Genomic DNA, 18,593 nt, shown 5'->3' on the forward strand with positions numbered 1-18,593 from the left:
CATGGGTTCAATTCATGCACGACAGCAGCAAAGTCTTGGGTGGCCTTAATGAAGCTGGTTCCATTTATGCGGTCCTCAAGTCCAGGTGGGAAGTGTCAGCTTGAGGCCTCTGAAAATGATGCTTTTGGGAGAAGAAGTCTTTGAAAATAGACCCTTGGGCAATGCCTCTGCATAGAAAGCCTTAGCAACTTGGACTGAGTTTGTTCTTTAATTTCCTTAGAAGTTTCAACAAAGGCCTCCATTTGATGGCAAGTTCAAGTTCAAATCCAAATCCTCTTTGTGCCTTGTTCCTCCAAAGACAACAGAAAGACGAGCAACGAACGAAGGAAGCACCACTTGCCAAGGAGTAAGAAGGGCCTTAATTTTTGTTGATTGTGTGCCTTCTCTAGTGTACTCGTGTAGAGGGGGGGGGGATAGTTTGTTGCAGTTTTGTTTGGATACAATTGGAACTTATGTGACAGTAGGCGTGAAAAGCAACATGCAATTTAATTTGGACCCATATCTGGTGCCCAGCTTGGCAGCTTGCCTTGGGATATTCGAAACTGCTTGGAAGCCACTGCAACACTGCAACTGATTGCCCCTTTTGGGCCTTAAGTAAGATTTCATGCTGGAAACGAGTTCAAATATGACTGAGCTGACTGATCGGGTCTTCGAGTTTGAACCTCTGTGCTATTGATGAACCTCGCTTGTCAATTTGTAACTGTTTGTCTCGCTTCTCTCCGAGTTCGTCAATTGATAACAATCATCGGCTTTTTAACAAGGTCCATACGGCGAAGTCAAGACATTCTCTCAAACTAGTTTGTTGATGACTCTAGGGCCGAGAAGAATGCTGTCAAAAATGGCATTCAAAAATGGATGCCTCAAAATACCTACCGATAAAAAGGGCTACTACCTACCCGTTATGCAGTTTACTGTCCCGGTCACATTTGTTTGAACCAGTCCTATCACATGTTTCAAAAGAGATGTATCCAACAGGTTTGGTTTCATTCATTTCATCTTGATTCAGAGTTCATGAAATCTTCCAACATTCAACCCGGTTAAAGAGATCTCGTATTTCAAAGTTACGAGAACGTGAAAGGTTTGGGTTCGTGCAAAAATGCATTCCAATATTTGTGACTCCCGGAGATTTTCCATATTATTACTGGAAAATCTTTCTTGAAGTTGATTTTCAATTATTCCTCCAAAAGGCTTAAGGTTTAACTCTAGAAGGTGAAAATCCTTCCCAAGGACGAATGAAATTTCAGTTTTTGGCATTGGTGAGAAGTTTTACGAGGGTACATAGAAAGTTGGAGTAAGTTACTCTCGTTCTTCTTTCGAAAGAACGCGTGCCGTTCACCTGGTGAAAGAAATACTCATCCCAAAGGTAAACAAAGGCCTAACACTTTGGGTTGGTGACTAACACATTTCGTGCGTGACTTTGGGGTCGGGTATCAAGCATCCATCCATCGATCCATCCAACCTTCTCTTTCTCTTAAGGACTGGAGAGTGCATCTAGATTTGGAACCAATTCAAGGGCGTTTTAAGCGACCTTTAGATTAGGGCTTTCTTCTCTGCCTCAATGCAGGGCTCGCCTTCCAAAGGTCGTATTCATATTTGCTTAGCGTCTTCATGAGAACCTTCGCGGAGTTCACTCGAAAGAGGTTCGAGAGCCCTTTTCCGTGGAACTTGAGTGACTCTTCAGTTAGCTTCATATCCATTCTAAGTGCTTGAATTCTCGAGTTCGAAGGGAGGAGATCACCTTAATCTTGAAATCTGGGGCTTGCACTTTCGTTTCGCACAAATCCGACCTTCATTATGGGCAACCTTTCTCGCTATCTTCACAGATTCACGGTTCCTCAACTTTAATGCGGATAAAGAGATGTGTTCAACGAGCAAATGATGAACTAACCAACCCAGGGTGTGCTCGTTTCAGGGATCTAACCGAGTCTTAAAAGGCTTTGGGGAACTGCTTATAATGTGGACGGACCACATTGTGAACTAGGCACACGGAGTAAAATTTCATGATCTTCATACGAAGGTACTGCCCGTAATGAGAGAGACAAGGGGAGGATTGTATCGCTGGATTGATAAGGATGACTTGGCTCGTTTTCGTTCACTAACAGTCCCATTATGAGACTACATCGTGTCCTTGGAAGTGTTAAATATGAATTTATTGGATATAAGAGGTGACAGTTTGAATAGAATCCCAAGCGCTCTCAACCCTATTCCCGACGGTCTTAACCAAGCTCAAACCCAAGGCCAAGGTCTTAGGAACATTGGTTTGAATACCAAAATTCGTATTTTCGAATCGTGTTCAAATGGGGTAATTTGGCCAGTTCTCTCTCTGTCTGTCCTTTAACTTAACGGATTCTTTCGAACTCTTAAACTCGATTGGAGGCTAGGCATCCTCGTGAAGGCCAGAGAATGTACTATAGCCAAGTGGAAAGCACTCCAAGAATTTAATTTACATTAATTCCAAAGAGCTTTCATACTCGTCCTATAACGGCAACTGACATTCCAGAATTCGTGGATGCATTGGCACTAAAATCCCTGCCTTCACAATAGAGGAGCCCTTTCACAAGGCTTAAAGGCAGTATGACCAATTATACTGAAATATACCTAGGGTATCTCTTAAGGAGAGGAACTGGGGTGATCTTGAATTCAAAGAAATAAGGTGCTTACAATATCATGGGTTTATGGAAAGGTATAAGTTCCATAATGATCTCCATTTGTGCTCTTCCGCCGTTGAAAATGTGATGGCCAAAAGAATAGATATGGGCTTCATTGAAGTGTGATCAAAATTCTTGAGCTATCTCGTCGTTCTTTCAGCCCGTCCTCATCACCTTCCTCGTCCTTTCCTTCCTCTTTGCCGAGATATTTGCATTCACAGCGTGATCTCGGGTGTCTATCGAAAAGTCAATTGACTTTAATAGAAAACTTGGACATTTCCTGCGACACACGTCATTCTGACAGGATATACCAGCTTAATTGTGAAAACACCTGCAAATGCATGTCAATGTATCACAATTGCATTGCAAGGTTATGTTAGTCGTTCCTTCTCTTCCTTATCGAGGAGACTCTCGTTCGACAAAGTCGCCACAGCTGACTCGTGTTATTTGAAGGGGAAGGACAATTTAAAAGACGCCGACGTTAACATCATAATCAACATTTTTGTCTTCTCTCAAATCTCCAACAACCAGTTTTTAAGGACCCACAAATTGGATCCACTTTTGGGAAAAGCCCTTGGTCCTACTGGTCGTGGAGGTTTGGTCTGACTGTCCCCTCCCTTTAAACCGTCGTCAGGCAGTGAGTCAGGCAGTGAGTCAGGCAGTGAGTCAGCGAGTCGGTCGGTTGTTGGTGCGTACGGCGCCATGCTTCTAGTATGGTGTTCCCTCAAAGTCGCTTTAGCTGACTAGATGGACCTTGAAAGCTCTTGAGATGAGTAGGGAAGGATAATTTTATGGCCTTGTCGTGTCACTTGAGCCAGATTTTAGAGCCAAAATCACGTTGACCACCAACTTGATTGAACTACCATTGTGCCAGTTAGTCCGCTTTGCGGCCATCGTCGTGATCCGGCTCAAAATCGGCACATTCCTAGGATGAAGACAGGGTGGACTGCCAAGGCATTCTAATAGTGTGAAAATGAATCTATCCCGCCAAGGCCGCCAAGGTCAATGGACGGTCATTGGAATAATGAAACAGATTTTACGTCAAGGTTAAAAGGTTATCTGATCTTCTTAGCTCGAGGTGATAAAATGGATGGCCATTTTGGAGTTTTTAGAGGTCACGTAATCTTGAACCACGAGATGGCACTTCCTATTTGAAGGTGATGCTAAACCCGCAATCCATCCCGATTCACGAAACCAGACAGTTAATCCGTGACGACGGCAATCCCAATCGAATTGTATGGTTTCTCCTTGGGGATTAATTAGGCCTAGATCCATAGAGAATCTTCCCCAAAGGTCCTCACTATCCTTGTGTACTCATTCTAATCGGGACCTGGGAGAATAAAGCATTGCAAAATCGAATGGACCAATGACTTATTGTTCTTTTGAATAGCGCTGATGACCCTTTCATGAGCGAGTCACTATCCAGTCCCCCCCTTCCCCGTTACAAAGCACGACGAGGGACTTCTTCTCCTCCATCTCTGACCTTTTTTTCGAGCAGTCTTTCTACCGTGACCGAATTCCGAACATTTTTGCCCCCGAGGTCAAAACAGGAAACATGTAATAAAGCGAATACAGATCATTTTGCCATGGCTTTCTCGCATTCTTTATTACAATGAGAGTTGAGTTGCCGCGGGAAATAGGATTTACTATTAGTAAGCTCATAGGAATGTGTACGTTCTAAGTGCGTTTGGGCCAACTCAAACATAATGCAGCCCAAGGCTTCGACGAATTCTTCTAAGCCTTCAATCGGGGCTCAAGGTCAAGAGCGTCCAAAAATGCACCCGTAGAGAAAGGTTTCCTGATTTAAAGATGCTTTGGCATCTCATTTGGTGTGCTCTTCTGCTAGGGCCAGGGTAAACATCTTCAGCTGTGCCATTGGAGTCTGCCACTTAGTCTGTGCCTGGCCTGGCCAGTTCATTAAAATCTTGGTTTGGCGAGCCTGTGGAAGACGAGAGGGTTGCATATTAGCCGGAATGCAAATGTCGAGTCGATCTCATCAGGCCTCGATTAATGAAGGGCCGAAAGGTGATGAGCCCCATTTGGTGCAAATGACCGAGGGAACAGATAGACCACCTCTTCATGAAATAATGAAGTACCCTCTAGTGGATGAGTGTGAGCTGCGAAGAGGGCGAGGGCAACAAGAGATAGGGAGCGGGAGCAAAATGGATTGGATTTCTGGTGACCTTGTGGTCGGATCCTCCTCGGAACAAAGTTTTGCTCCATTCTTATGGAAATTACCCTCATTGAGGAAGTTATCCGAGGTTGGTTGGTTGCCTAACCGGGCGTCGCGCAGTCGCCGAGGAGAACAACATTTGTTCCTTGTTCCACCTCCTGCCAACCAGATTCAGCGCAAACCAGACACCACATCAATGTGGGCGGCAGGAAATTCACTGAAGACGTTGTGAATGAGTGAGCGAGTGAGCGAGTGAATGAGGGGCGGCTCCCTACGTACTTTCATAGCTCATGAAAACTAAGACAATGGTTACGATTGTATGAACGTCTAAATGACAATTAAACTTGTTCGTTTCCTGCAGCCAATATATAGGCGTTCGTAATGAGTGTCTGAATTTCTTCTGACTTTCTTCAATGGTAGCTGGCTTCTCTTTCCACTCTCTTTGTTTTCCTCCCTCAAGTGAGTTGAGAGCATGGAAGAGCTCAATTGAGTGAGCGCTCCTCTGTGGTTTCTGATGGGACAACAAACGTGTTATTAGACCGTAGGGGCCCCTCGAGTTCAAGGCAATGAGCCAACCACCTTCATCCCGCAAATAAACACTTGCGAGTTGTTTTGAGGACCTACTACAATTGTTCATAAATACCAAGCGCAATTTCCTCGTCTCAGACCGAAAGGAAAAAGAAAAAAGACTTGAACTGCTAGGGTGAAACGAGGGACTAGAGGGGATCAAGTGAAGGGTAATCTTCGTAAATCAAGAGCATTGTTGGAATCTTTTCTAGATTTGGGTTCACAGATTAGCTGAATGGGCCTATTTCCATAAATTGGAAATAAATTTTCGCTTTGTTGCCCTTGGAAGCTCGTTATTCTGGCAAATTGAGCTCCATGTTCACTTCATGATACGGAGGAGGAAAGATTCTTCAACGGTCTGATACGAAAAGAGACCTTCTCAACCCGTTCGTGGTTCCCTTTGATTCTCTATTTTGCTCAGAGAAGGAGGTAAAAACCGTGCGAAAACAGGCCCTGCCGTCCCATAAGGCTCTATTTTAGGGTTGAAGGACCCTACTTTTTGCCGACTTTCAAATTGAGTTGTGGAACAACTTGTTTTGTGGATAGGGTCAACATGAACTTGAATCACCTTGTTCTTTGTGAACCTCACCATTAAACTTCCATTAAGGATACCTGGTCTGAAATTAATGAGCTATTCACTTCCATGCCTCAATCTCCGAATGCTCGTTCATTCGCTTAGAGCATGTTGACATCCAACTTTAGAGACCACAAACTGTCGATCATCCATCTAAGTTGCTCGTAGGCGTATCTATGATGTTCCATTGAGCATGGTGTGCTTATTTTAGTACATTACTTAAACCCACAAGTCTCAAGGGAATGTATTCCATTTCGTGTAGTGGGAAGTACCTTGAACGAGAGTGTGTTAGTAAGTGTGTGGCTCTATATGTTATGTCTGTGTTCCATTCCACCAATCCGATTTGGAAGGCCTTGAACCTTTCCACTCGGAGCCCACACGGCATTCTGCCTGTTGGCGCCTCCAACTAGCCACTAATACGAACAAGGCTTTCTTGATCCGCACTTATGTTTTGACAACGGCAATTGTTTCTTTGCATGTCCTTCACTTCCGCCTCCCAATTTTGGGATCCAAATTCACCAAATTGTTCCATGCGCGATTCAGCTGGGACTGAGGGTCGATGACAGCTCAGTAAATATTGTTTCCGACGTGGCGTAGTTTACACCTTGGAAAGAAAGATCGAGGGAGTTGGATGAAGCTATGAACTTTGCACCCTGGTGTTTTAAAAGCTCAAGGTCACTGAGGAATTGAGTAGACTTACACTTCTTATCAACTCTATTTCCAGCGTGATCCATTAGGAGAGTGGACCTAATTATCTCAACCAGTCGGTTGGGATTAGTCTTGCCGTAACCAGACCATCATATCATTAGTTGAACCGCAGGTCGAAATTTCCTCGGTAAATTTCGTGTTCAGTGGAGGGCAAAAAGTCTTTCAGGATTTCAATGGAGCGTAAACTCCACAAGTGGATCTATAGGCAGTAGTATTGCACGTTGTTCCAGGCCTTGGGAGGAATGGTCGTGCTTGGCTTCCAAAAAATGGAAAGATGGAAAAAGAGTGAGTGCTTGGAGAATATCGTTCTACTTGTGTGTGTGTGTGTCTGAGTGACTGACTGACTGACTGACTGACTGACGCTGTTCCAACTTGCGAGAGAGAAAGAAAGAAAATTCCAGTCAAAGCAGAGTATATCTCTGGGTCACCATTGCTGCAGTGACTCTATGAGGTTGAGGATGAGGATGTGAATAATGTCTTTCTCAGGCAGTCAGTCGCTCGATTGCACAGCTACAAGAGTAAAGCGTCAACTCAAACCCTACGGATTGAATCCAAGACTTGCCATGAATGATGAGTAGGATGGAAAAAAAGTAGAAATTCCAAATTTCAAATTACAAATGCTCGAAAGCTTTTGAAGTTAGGTGGAAGTCATTCAATTTCGAGTCCACTGGACCACCTATTGATGCATGTTGGAGAAAACAAGCCTTCATGGCAAGCTTTGCATCCCTGGATCTCTATCATAGCACACAGATTCATAGAAAGGTACAAAGAGAGTGAATGCATTTAGCAAATCATGCCCGCCTCGGGTCATTGGTCCTTGTTCGTTCCACTTTGTGCTTTTGACGCTTTCTTTGGCGTCCCTAAGATAAGGTAAGATTATAGGAACCGTAGCGACTCAGCCAAGAGCGGAGAGCTTTGAGGATGTCATCATCGTCTTGAGTGTTCCGTAAGTTTTTAGACAGGGCAGGAAATGATCCAAGTTTTGAGGGCAGAACTACTCCTTTTTTTGGCTGGAAGCATTATATGACGCCGGCGTATCAGAGGCTATGCCTTGTGTCTGGAAACAAGGGAACTACCGTAGTTCCCACAGCTTCGAGTGAGAGAAAAAGTGAGAACCTTGGGTGGTGGTAGTGGCGGTGGCGGTAGTGGTAGTGGTGCCAGTCCTGGAGGTGGTCATGATAGTGGTGGGAACTTAAGACCTTAATTTGGCGAGTAGCCGTCCACGTTTAGCAAGTAAAGTCGACGCCGAAACAGCAATATGATCCCAAGATAGATTAGTGGGTTGCAGGAAAATTTGGTGCCTTCCCACTTTTTCCCGAACTTGAAGCTTAGGGATAATTTACTCGAAATCCTTGCCCATATATTTTAGGAGGATCATTTAAATATACCTCCCAAAGCACGCCTCCAAAACATCTAAAACTCTAGCGACTAAAATAAGATTGAATCAAGTGAATAAGTGGGTTGTTTGCGTCATACTCCATGAGAAATTTGATTCAAATCGTGGCGTCTTATGTGTACAGGGTCTGCCAAAACTTCTTGACCACTAAAACCAAACATCAGCTATCTTGATTTACGATGAACAAGGCAATATATACCATATCAATTTGAAATTAAGGGATTTTGATGAACTTTTGATAAATAATTACCATTAGTAACCTCATCTGTTCTAAATGATAAGCCTAATTCTCCGCAGAACTGACATACAAGCGGTGCAGATCATTTCAGGATCAAAAGCTTTACCCTGCTCATGTAGGAGTTGTCTTCAAGGTTGAGGAATGGAATCTTAGATACATTCAGCTTTCAGGAAGGAAAGTTTTGGCGGACCCTGTAGAGGCTGGTTGGACGGATACGATACAAAATCCTCGCTTCCTCTAAGGTTGTTCTTGAGAGCGAATTTTCACGTGACCTCTGAACTAAAGTCTATACCATGCCCACAGTCACTGAATGGATGGTGGTTCAAACGCAAAGCGTTTACATACAGTTCAACTATGCGTTGTATACTTGTGAATGAGAGACGAGTTCATGATCACACCGGGATTTATGAGTTGTGTGGAGCGCATTTCATACGCTCTCTCACGGTCATTGAACCTTCAAAGGAAACTGATCTGATTGATAAATATACTGGTTACACTTCTCAATCCAATTCCTATATTGACGTTTGGGGGAAGAGATCGTAAGCTTTGGTTGTCATATTCTGTAATTGCTAAGCAACCTTTGGTGCAATTTTCTAAGCAATCTCCGAATACTATTGGCTCTTGGAATGTGCTATTTTTTTCATGTGAATGAATTTTACTGAACATGACGCAGGCTCTCATGTCTTTTCGAAGAACGATGGAAAGGGCACCATTTTCACCTTAGAATTGCAAATAGCTTAATTTGGCGTAAAATTGATTGGCCTCAAGCGCATCAAGTGACTAATGCTGACCATGAAAATATTCAAATTGACATGGAAGGCAACCGCGGATGGTTTTTTTTTCAAACACGCCTTTTTGTTCTCGTTCTCCGTTTTACTCCTCTCTGTGGACAAGTTGAACGTGCAAAGATTAGATTCATGGGCTAATGATACCCCTTGAGGCATGATTATTCGGCCCTATGAATCCCAAGTCCATCATCATTTTTTACTCCAAGTACATCAATTCTTGGGTGTAATGACGTCAAATTGCTCGACTTTGACAATACCAAACCATGCTGATTAATGAATGAGTTAGAATCAAGCTTCCATCCATTTATGTCTGAACAAGTGGAACCTTCTTAGCTTTGAAAATAGAACTCTGTGACGGTCCTCATCCAAGAGACCAATGTTTGAACGTGGATGTATTAATTTAAGAAAATTGGAATTCCAATTTAGCCGCAACTCAAGCGAAAAAAAAGTTTTCCCGGACAGGTTTTACCCCCTTATCCCAAACTTTTTTCTCTCTCTTACTCAGTGTCAACCTTTAGAGGGCAGAGATTTCGTAAAAAGATGTCCACGTTTATCTTGAATCTCTTGAAACGCTTGGAAAGGGGTTTCTGAGATGACCACCTCAGCGTACACTATACATACGGCTTCAAGCATTTTTTGAGGTCAGAATTGTTGTAACGAACCAAGAAAGTTATTTGTTTCTATTTGTCTTGGAAGGGCTGTCGGATCCAACCTTGAAATGCAGTTTCTTGCACTAAAATCGAACCCTGCAGCCGGGTGAAAGAGAGAGTGAAACTTTTGCCCTTCATCTGAATCCCTTGGGAGTGAAAAGAGGATGGCAAAGAGATGGCCTTAATTATTGCTCAGTGCTCGGGATAGCCTGCATACTTGGTACTTCTATGTATTTCAACTACTTCATTGCTTCGTAGGCCTCTTCTTCTTCCTCCTGTCTCTCTCTCTCTCTCTCTCTCTCTCTCTCTCTCTCTTGCTTTCTCTCTGTCTTCTCTTCTCGAGTCGAGCGAGCTAATTGGATGCGAATTCAGAGTGCATCCGTTCTCTTTCTTTCTGACATTCGAGGTTTCTGGTCTTAGTCTCGTCAAGAATAGCTCCTTTTTCCTGGTTTGTTCTCGCACAGTTAACTTTGACGGAAAAAAGAGAAGAAGTACTTTGAATAGGCGCTAATTGTTTGGCGATTCTTTTTTCAAATATGATGACCAGGACAATGGATTAGTTAGTTGGATGGTTAGTTCAAGCCCAATATCTGATCTTTGTGGTTCTCTTGATTCGTTTTAGATGCTTCAAGTCTTCAAGGGCCACGGTTCATCACACCTCCATCAGCGGCTTCAGGATCCATTGTTGGCGAGGGAAGAACCAAGATTCTACAATGTCAAGCTTTGGGTAAGTGTACAAACTTGTCTCAATGTAGTCCCGAATGTTGAACAAAAAATTGCTCTGACGACCATCTACTACCATCTTTTTGTTGATAACAGTGTTTAAAGAAATGCTTTGGAAACAGTTAGACGAAGTTTCAAGCCAATTGGTTTACTTGTTGTAAAACTAAGATCCTCGATAGTAACGAACGGTCGATCACTCTCAAAGTACGGACCAGCTATTCTCATCCAAGGGGCGAATATTGATGAATAATGATTTATTGTAAAAATCAAGTTCTTGAAAACAACCGGAACTTTTACCATAACTATAGTAATAAAACCCAATATGATTGACAATTGGTTTGAAATCAACGGGGCAATTGTGAACACATCCTACTGTGAATCTGATTTAGTCTGAACTGAAATTCACAAAAACATACTTATTTTCATGGTTGAGTGCATTAAATAAAATAACAATAATTTATGCTTTTGGTTGTTTGGCTTTACTCTCGTTAAAAAATAGCATATTTGAATATGAAGATTTTTGCCGACTGACAAAGACAGCCCGTGCAAATGCTAGACTAACGTTAAATATTGGAAAATCAGAATTTATTCGGTCATTAGTACTGGAGATGAAAGCCCCAATAATATCAGATGAAACATGACACATTAGTTATTTTTCTTTACATTGATACGATATCTTATTCAGTAACGGATTAGATTGGGTAGAACGGGCTGGCTCTTGAATAAAAAGCTAGTAAATAATTTTGTTCAATAACTTGTCGAAGTCTGATTTAAAAGCTTGTCATAGATCAACTTGGCTCACGTTTTCTCTACGCATATTTCAAGGCAATAAATTGAACAATGAAGGAGACCGACTAAGAAACTTATTTGTAAAAGCTGAGATTATCATGGGCTTAAATGTACTCTTGAAAAGCACGTCAAGCCTTGACTTTTATATATTGGTTGAATATGAGAAAAGTGTTGATTAACGTTGAATTTTAGATTTAATGAAAAAACTGTAGCCCTTAACTTTTCAGAGATTTAATTTAATGCTCAAAGTTGGTGAAATAAGCGATACGATGTTGTTTCATACATAAAGAGCGCAACTCATGTTTTCGTGATTTGTTTTCTCAAACAAGTTAATAGCGTTGTAGGACTAGTTGCATGAGGATATGAGATATATGCTTTAACTTATCTAGCGCTTAAACAGAGCTAGTCCGTAGATATTCAAAAGATGTTTATTAAGTAAGGCACATTCCCCCAATGCCAAGGTTAATCACCTTGTTGAAGAGCTTACATATGGTACACATGTACCATATGTATTGAGTGTATCCGCAAAGGAATTGATTCCTCGCGTGGAAACCATTCATTAGCTCTAGAAAGTTCCAGTAATGAAAAAAAGAAAACAAAGTGTAACCATCGTTGACGAGCACCAATAATTTCAAGACGATTTTCCTCCAACTCTATACTTTGTGCATGTTTTGGGGAGAAAATTTACAGCTCTTCACAGAGATTTGCTAAGAAAAAGGCATCCTCCACTATGAACATATTTCATAGGATAGTTTAGTTGAACTAATTTCGAGAATTCGTTATCAAATTCGCTCTCTATTAGATCCTCATGATTTATGGACCTGATTAGTCAATGTTAAGGTGAATGTTAGTAAGGTCGTGCAGTATTTCATACCCCATTGCTTTTCGTTGCTTCAGTATAGTCGAGCACATTATGCATCAACAAATGTCTGGGACGATTTATGGGCCTCGCTGGCCTTGTTTGAAAAAGATCTAAAGTCTCAGTGAACGGTGAGTGCATTTCGTTTTATGAAAGATGCCCGGCCTTTATTCCATTCCCCGTCGGAGACACCTAGATACACACCGTTCATAGTCTTCAAGAGTATGAAAAGGAGGTACACACTACAGATTCAGTGTTGATTCGAATCCAGTGTTCTGAGCTTTCCACGTACTTGGAAGAAGGCATGATAGTGCCATCAAAAATTCACTTGCCGAGCGAGCTGTTCGGGTACTTACATTTCGTCCTCGAGTTCAGAAGAAACCGAGACGAAAACATCAAGGCCATCCTTAAACCTTGGTACTTCGAATAAGAATGGAATGCCTTCTTTTCCAAAACAAACAATGTTAAGTGAGGAGAAATGTACTAGTCGAGATCAGTGACCCACCCACACCTGCGCTACATAGAAAACGTTTGTTGACGGCAAACTTCCCTTCAAAAGAAGTTGCCACCAAAGCTATTTTCAAGTTTGGACGCGATGTCATACATGTAATGCTTTAAGACAGATCGTTTGCTCCTGGGACGTGGCGTGGCGTAAATGGGTTCTCAAAGATAGAGTAATTGGAGCATAACTCTTCTTGATCTGGCTTTACAATCCCTGAGTGATGTCTCTTGCTTGTTGGGACATCATATACATGCGTAAGCTGGCCTTCAAAGGCCGATTCAAGCAATAGGCGGAATGCTCTCGGATGACATGATTCCTTTCAAGAGGTCAATTGCTATAGTCACTCTGAAGTACCACCTTCGCTTCCGAGCAGGTACTTGTGCTCTAAGGCTGAATTTTCTGAAAGTGGCACAATGTCTTGTGTTGTTGGCCGTCCCAAGAGAAAGAGACCTGGTGCATTGCATTTGCCTACCGACCTCCAACCTTGATATTGAGAGCACAGTACATCTACCCCTCCCCCTTCCCCCTCTTTGTACTTGATGACGAGATCTCAATTTTCCCTCATAAAATTTGGTAGTGGCCAATAAAGGAGCCCAAGGAGCTTAAACATAAATAATCCTGGATCAAGAGAAGTGAGCGAGAAGGCTTCTTTCTCACTCGTGGAACTACACGTAGTATGTGAGAATGACGACGTCCTCAAGGAGGACGAGGACAGGGAGGGGAAAAGGAAGAGGAAGCATGGGGAATGGAAGAAGGTAAAAAGCCGAGCGAGAACGGGAGAAAGTGAGGTGCTCTGTCGTGTTGTCTAGGTAGAAAATGAGGGATCCATCAATTGGATCAACCGCACGTTTACTTTAGGGCTCAAGGTAGGAGAACACTAGAGATAAAAGCGAGCTGGTAAGTAATCAGACCAGTAGAGAGGCCGACAGTATATTGAACTGACTGCGTGTTACGTAGAGGTATGAGACTACCGGGAACGCAGACGAAAACTTATGTGAACGCGAGCTGCTAGCTCTGATTGAGATCCTTTTAAAACTAGGAATCGATCAAGGACTTCAAAGGATCGAAAGTCAAGGCGATTTTGAGTCGATCCTTGAGCTCGCAGCAATCGAATTTGAGAAGAGGGAAGAAAGGCCAAAAAGATATTGGGCATCATTCACTCCTTAACCTTGGGAACGTCCATGGGAGAATGGTCCGATTATTTAAAGGAACCACTTGCTTGTGGGATCCGCACGGTCAGTTCATCTGGTCAAATTGGAATCATTTCTCAGAAGTGACTCAGCCCTAAAAGTCTTATCCATATACACACATGTCTATTGGGAGGCAGGTTTCGCTGGTATCTATCGTCTCATGACAGCAAAAACAGCGGCTTTTTCTCGTTTTGAGAACCAATTAGTTTTTACTAGCCTGTTCAGATTTTCAAAAGAAAAGGTCAAAAAAGTTGGACATCCCTTGACCTCTCACTCCGAGCGTGTGTGTAACTACTTTAAAGCGTCTCAAGTTCTATTTGCTTTCTTTCTCTCCTCAATAAAATTGAATTTCCAATCTATAGGACCTCTTAGGTTTTCGTCGAGAAAACATGGTTCTTTGGATCATCCTTTCCCCAGATGTTCCATTTTTTGCTAGCATTAGACCAATGTTGTTGTTTTGCTTTTAATCACGATTCCTCTCGTGCTTTTTTCCAGGATTTCCTCAACCGGAATATCGTTGGATGAAAGATGGATCTTTCCTGTCTGACTACACTCCAGAGCATTTTTACAAAATCCAATCGATTTCCAAGAAGGATGCAGGGAATTACCAATGCTATGCCAAAAATGAGGTTGGGGTGATTGTTTCGGAAAAAGTTCCCATCACCGTGGCCTGTGAGTAATTTTCCTTCAAACTAGCAAATATACAATAAATCATAATGGCGAATCGGTGAATTATGCCCATTTAGTTATGGCTCCATTCGAAGATGATCAAACCGAGGACGTTCAAGTGAAAGCCGGTCATGCGGCTGTCTTTGACTTACCACCCATTGCGAGTGTTCCTGCTCCTTCTGTGACTTGGCAAGCTGAGGATGATTCTCTGTTGTATGGAACAAAGTACGCCACCACCGAAGACAACAAGTTTGTGATCCTCAGTGTGGATAGCTCGGATGAGAAGCGATATCGGTAAGTTGTTGAATTCATTTTTCAATTTCCAAGTGTAGGGTTAGAAACATGGATAAATCAAATTCCAGGGCACGAGCGACCAACACTCAATTGGGACAGGAAGAATCGTCCACATTTATGTATTTGGAAGTGTTTGGCGACGAGGTGGATGTGGATGTTCCGCCGGAAATAATCATTCCACCCAAAGACATGACCATTGTCAAGGGCACTCCCGTTTCGAGTCTTCAGTGCATTGCCAATGCCAAGCCATTATTCGAGTTGGAGCTGATTTGGTTAAAGGACGGTGTTCCCATCGAGAACTCTGGCGTGGCCTTCAATTTCAATGATCTCTGGAACCGAACCTTGAGCTTGATCCAGGCTGACTTTAGCCATGCTGGAATTTACACATGCCAAGTGCGTATGAAGACTGGGGGTCCCAAGCTCACCAAGGACGCCAAACTGGAGATATTGGGTAAGAAGGAGGAAGAAGGAGAGACAACACTGTGGTAGAAGGCCCCGCCACCGCCATAAAAAAATGAAGAAATATGTCCCTAATGTCCGTTTCTTTTCCATTAGAAAATCCCACATTCGCGCAAAGGCTTCCCTACGAAACCCAAGGTGAATTTGGAAAGGCTCTCACACTGCCATGCGATATCCAAGGCCAACCTCAGCCAGAAGTGAAATGGCTGAGGAATGGCGTGCCTTTGAGTGAAACGCCCAATCTCCGAGTAAGCGAGATGAGCAACAACTCGATTCATATCAATTTCATGCGATTGGAGGATAGTGGCATGTTCCAATGTACCGGGGAGAACCAAGCTGGAACCATCACTGGCTACACCTGGCTCAAAGTCAAGAGTAAGTGACCTTCCATGTTTTGACGAGATCCCTTCACAGATAGTAATCACGCGTTGTTCACATGTTATGAATATCGAAAAATCCTGATGGTTTTATTTGGTCATTCAAGTTCAGTTGTATGTGTCGGTGATTTGTTGACTAGAATGGCATGAGTACGCCTGTGTGGTCAGACAATCTGTGATTTTCTCTTATGGAGGAACACCCTCTTGATGGGGGGAAGGGGGGGTGATGTCGATTAATCTTTGTCCTAATCAATTGGTCACACCTCTCGAAACCGAGTGATGGACATCTCTTCCCTCGCCTGCCTATTCACACAGTCCAAATCTTCATTATGAGAAAACAAAGAGAGACACCCCCCTCTTGGACCTCCCCTATTGTTCCATAAGTAGTGTGAAGTGTGCTCCATGTTCCAATCGATACTCCTCCTTGTCCACTCCTTCATCCATCAAGGGAAAAAGTGCTCGAAAAGCAGTTTTGTCGTGTTGTGTCCCATCATCATCTTCATGGACATTCCCACTTTCCTATCCTTCCTCCCCCTCTCTTTTACAAGCATTTCGAGGTACCGAAGGAGCTTATAGTTTCAATGAACTCACGAGAATATATGTATGTACTACATAGTGCTGGGAGACGGTTTCCCTGTGAAATAAACCGGCTTGATGACTTCTTCTGTTTGTTCTCGAGCTAGAAGTTATGCGTCCATTTGGCCATTCGCACAATTTGCTTAGGGAGTTACTATGCGTACATATTAGGGTCTCATATGCACCTCAGCAGAAGCCATCTCTGCAATGTGGTATGAATGTACTGAACTTGGAGTGGAAGATGGTAGAGTCGACCAGTGGGTTTTGAGTAAGCCTGTCTCGAACGGATCATTTTTCAACATTTTCCCATACGATGAACCTCAAATAAGATGGATGATTGAAAGTCAAGGAAGGTCTGTACTGGCTTCATTGCATTCATTTGATATGGCTGTCATTTTTGTGGTGGTGCTTCTCCGAGTATCCGTCGTCCTATCCTCGATCAGTTCTTCAAGCGGAGATGGGCCTTGAAATATTGAAATGTCTCCTCCAGTCGTCCAACCCAGGCAATTTTTCACTGAATAGAAAATCATCTCTCAAAACCGTCTCCATCCACTGTGACTTTTTTGGGCAAATAAAGTTCAGATCCAAGTCGGAGTAAAGCCGGCTTCTGCTTCATCTTTTTCTCTCGTCGCCTGTCCTTTAGGCCCTCAATTTTCGAGGTTTCCTTTGATTTATTGATTTTGCTCAAAGCCAAAAACCAACTAAGGGAGAGAGAGAGACAGATAGATTGAGGGTGATGAAAGTACCTTTGTACTCGGCTACGAACCAATTTCGATTTCAACGACGATTTGTCCCCAAAATCCATCATTGCTTCCTTGGGTATGATGGGGACTTCTTTGAAAATTTGTCGTATTGATGATCCGTAATTGATAGTCTTTCAATGGCTTTGACTCGAGGCGAGTGGATTGAGTAGTACAAACGCGTACGTCCTCTATTATACATATTGTACTTCCCAATCATTCGATCGTTTCTCAATCGTTTAAAGGGACAACCGTCAGGTTCTATATCGATTGGGCTGATCGAGAATATCCAATTGACATGCTCGTCTACTGCACGTATAAGTTTGGTGCCAAATCCTATCTTCGGGATGCGACTGCTTTAGATCCAGCTTTGGGCTCAAGTATTTATTATCCAAGTTCTTTGGCTCAATTGTTTTTCGTGTACTCAGTCACTGTGAGAGACATTTCATTGATTGCATATCCTTTGATTCGGATGTCGATCCACAACTGGCCAAGACAAGTCTGATGATCATGATGATGATACTAACAATAATGCTCGTTCCCCTGAGCATTATGGTCGTAATAAATGAGAAGCATAAAACTCAGGATCACTTGCCAGATATAAGTGGAAAAGAGAGCGGAAGACTGACACTCTGGCATTGGCGCATCTTGGGCCATGGGGAAGAGCGTAGATCAATATTGTGCCGGAAGAAACTTTCAGTCTTCCCCAAAATAAAGAACTATAAATCGAAAGAGAGCCTCGCCGATCATCTTCGTACCGCTCAAGTTCAAAGAAAGCGAGGCCTATTCTTTTCATCCTCCAGCTCTCCAGCCTCTCGTCAAAGAGCAAAAACTAAATCTCTAGATTATGATCCAAAGCCAGAGAACGCCCCCAACCTATTTGATGTATTATTTATTATTCAGATGGATCACCACGAAATTTCATGGAGCTCCACTCATGAAAGTGGACTTTATTGACTATGCATTTAGCACGCTCAGCTTGTCTCAGGTTGTCTGTCACTTGGTTGGATCTTGCCTCTGCCACTTGTGATGACAATTATGAAAGGCTTCTCCTTTCCTCTCTGAAATATTTTTGGCAACGCTGACTTGGCACTCTATTTCATTGCGGTCGAGTCGAGAAGTGCCTGCCACCATGGCCAAGGTCGATGGACCAGGATGCCTTCATGCCCTGCATTGGGATGTTTTGATGAAAAAAGGATAGTCTCTTTCTCTCTTTCTCTTGACACGATTGATATCAAAGGTTGTATTTTCGTCTAGTCATCCAGCGCATCAGAGATAAAAGTCGTCCTAGTTTGGGCGGACGAGGAGGGAGAATGGATTCGAGTTATTTTATGAATGTGTGTTTTCTCATTTATTGGTGAGTCACCGGCAGAGGAAGCTCTTCCTTCCATTTACCCACCCAACCAAATACCAGAAAGGCAACGGTATTAGGGAGCTAGTACAATTTGAGTGAAAAAGAAGAAACACGGAAGCCACTTGATTTACCAAAAATGCCATCAATGTATTTTTATTCTCCTATTTTCTTTCAGCTTCGTCGCCGATTATGGTCAATGGACCCACTAATATGACTGCCATCGATGGCAAAGATGCCACAATCCCTTGTGAAGCAGAAGGGGCCCCAACTCCCAATATTACGTGGTATCTTAACGGTAAGGATAACTTTTCCTCCCTCC

The 18,593-nt window shown here is 42.9% G+C and overlaps 1 protein-coding gene across 4 annotated transcripts in view; it reads left to right on the forward strand.

Moving 5' to 3' along the window:
• LOC131893399 (protein sidekick-like) overlaps positions 1–18,593 on the forward strand; it is a 50,706-nt gene that overhangs the window by 20,382 nt on the left and 11,731 nt on the right. For all 4 annotated transcript variants that reach the window (XM_059243412.1, XM_059243428.1, XM_059243421.1 and 1 more), the window contains exons 3-8: positions 10,365–10,469; positions 14,301–14,477; positions 14,552–14,768; positions 14,837–15,219; positions 15,324–15,602; positions 18,450–18,569. In XM_059243412.1, the coding sequence (XP_059099395.1) occupies positions 10,365–10,469; positions 14,301–14,477; positions 14,552–14,768; positions 14,837–15,219; positions 15,324–15,602; positions 18,450–18,569 (1,281 nt within the window). The remainder of the gene's footprint in view (positions 1–10,364; positions 10,470–14,300; positions 14,478–14,551; positions 14,769–14,836; positions 15,220–15,323; positions 15,603–18,449; positions 18,570–18,593) is intronic.

The sequence above is a fragment of the Tigriopus californicus genome, chromosome 1, assembly GCF_007210705.1.
Source record: "Tigriopus californicus strain San Diego chromosome 1, Tcal_SD_v2.1, whole genome shotgun sequence".
In the NCBI taxonomy this organism is placed as follows: domain Eukaryota; kingdom Metazoa; phylum Arthropoda; class Copepoda; order Harpacticoida; family Harpacticidae; genus Tigriopus; species Tigriopus californicus.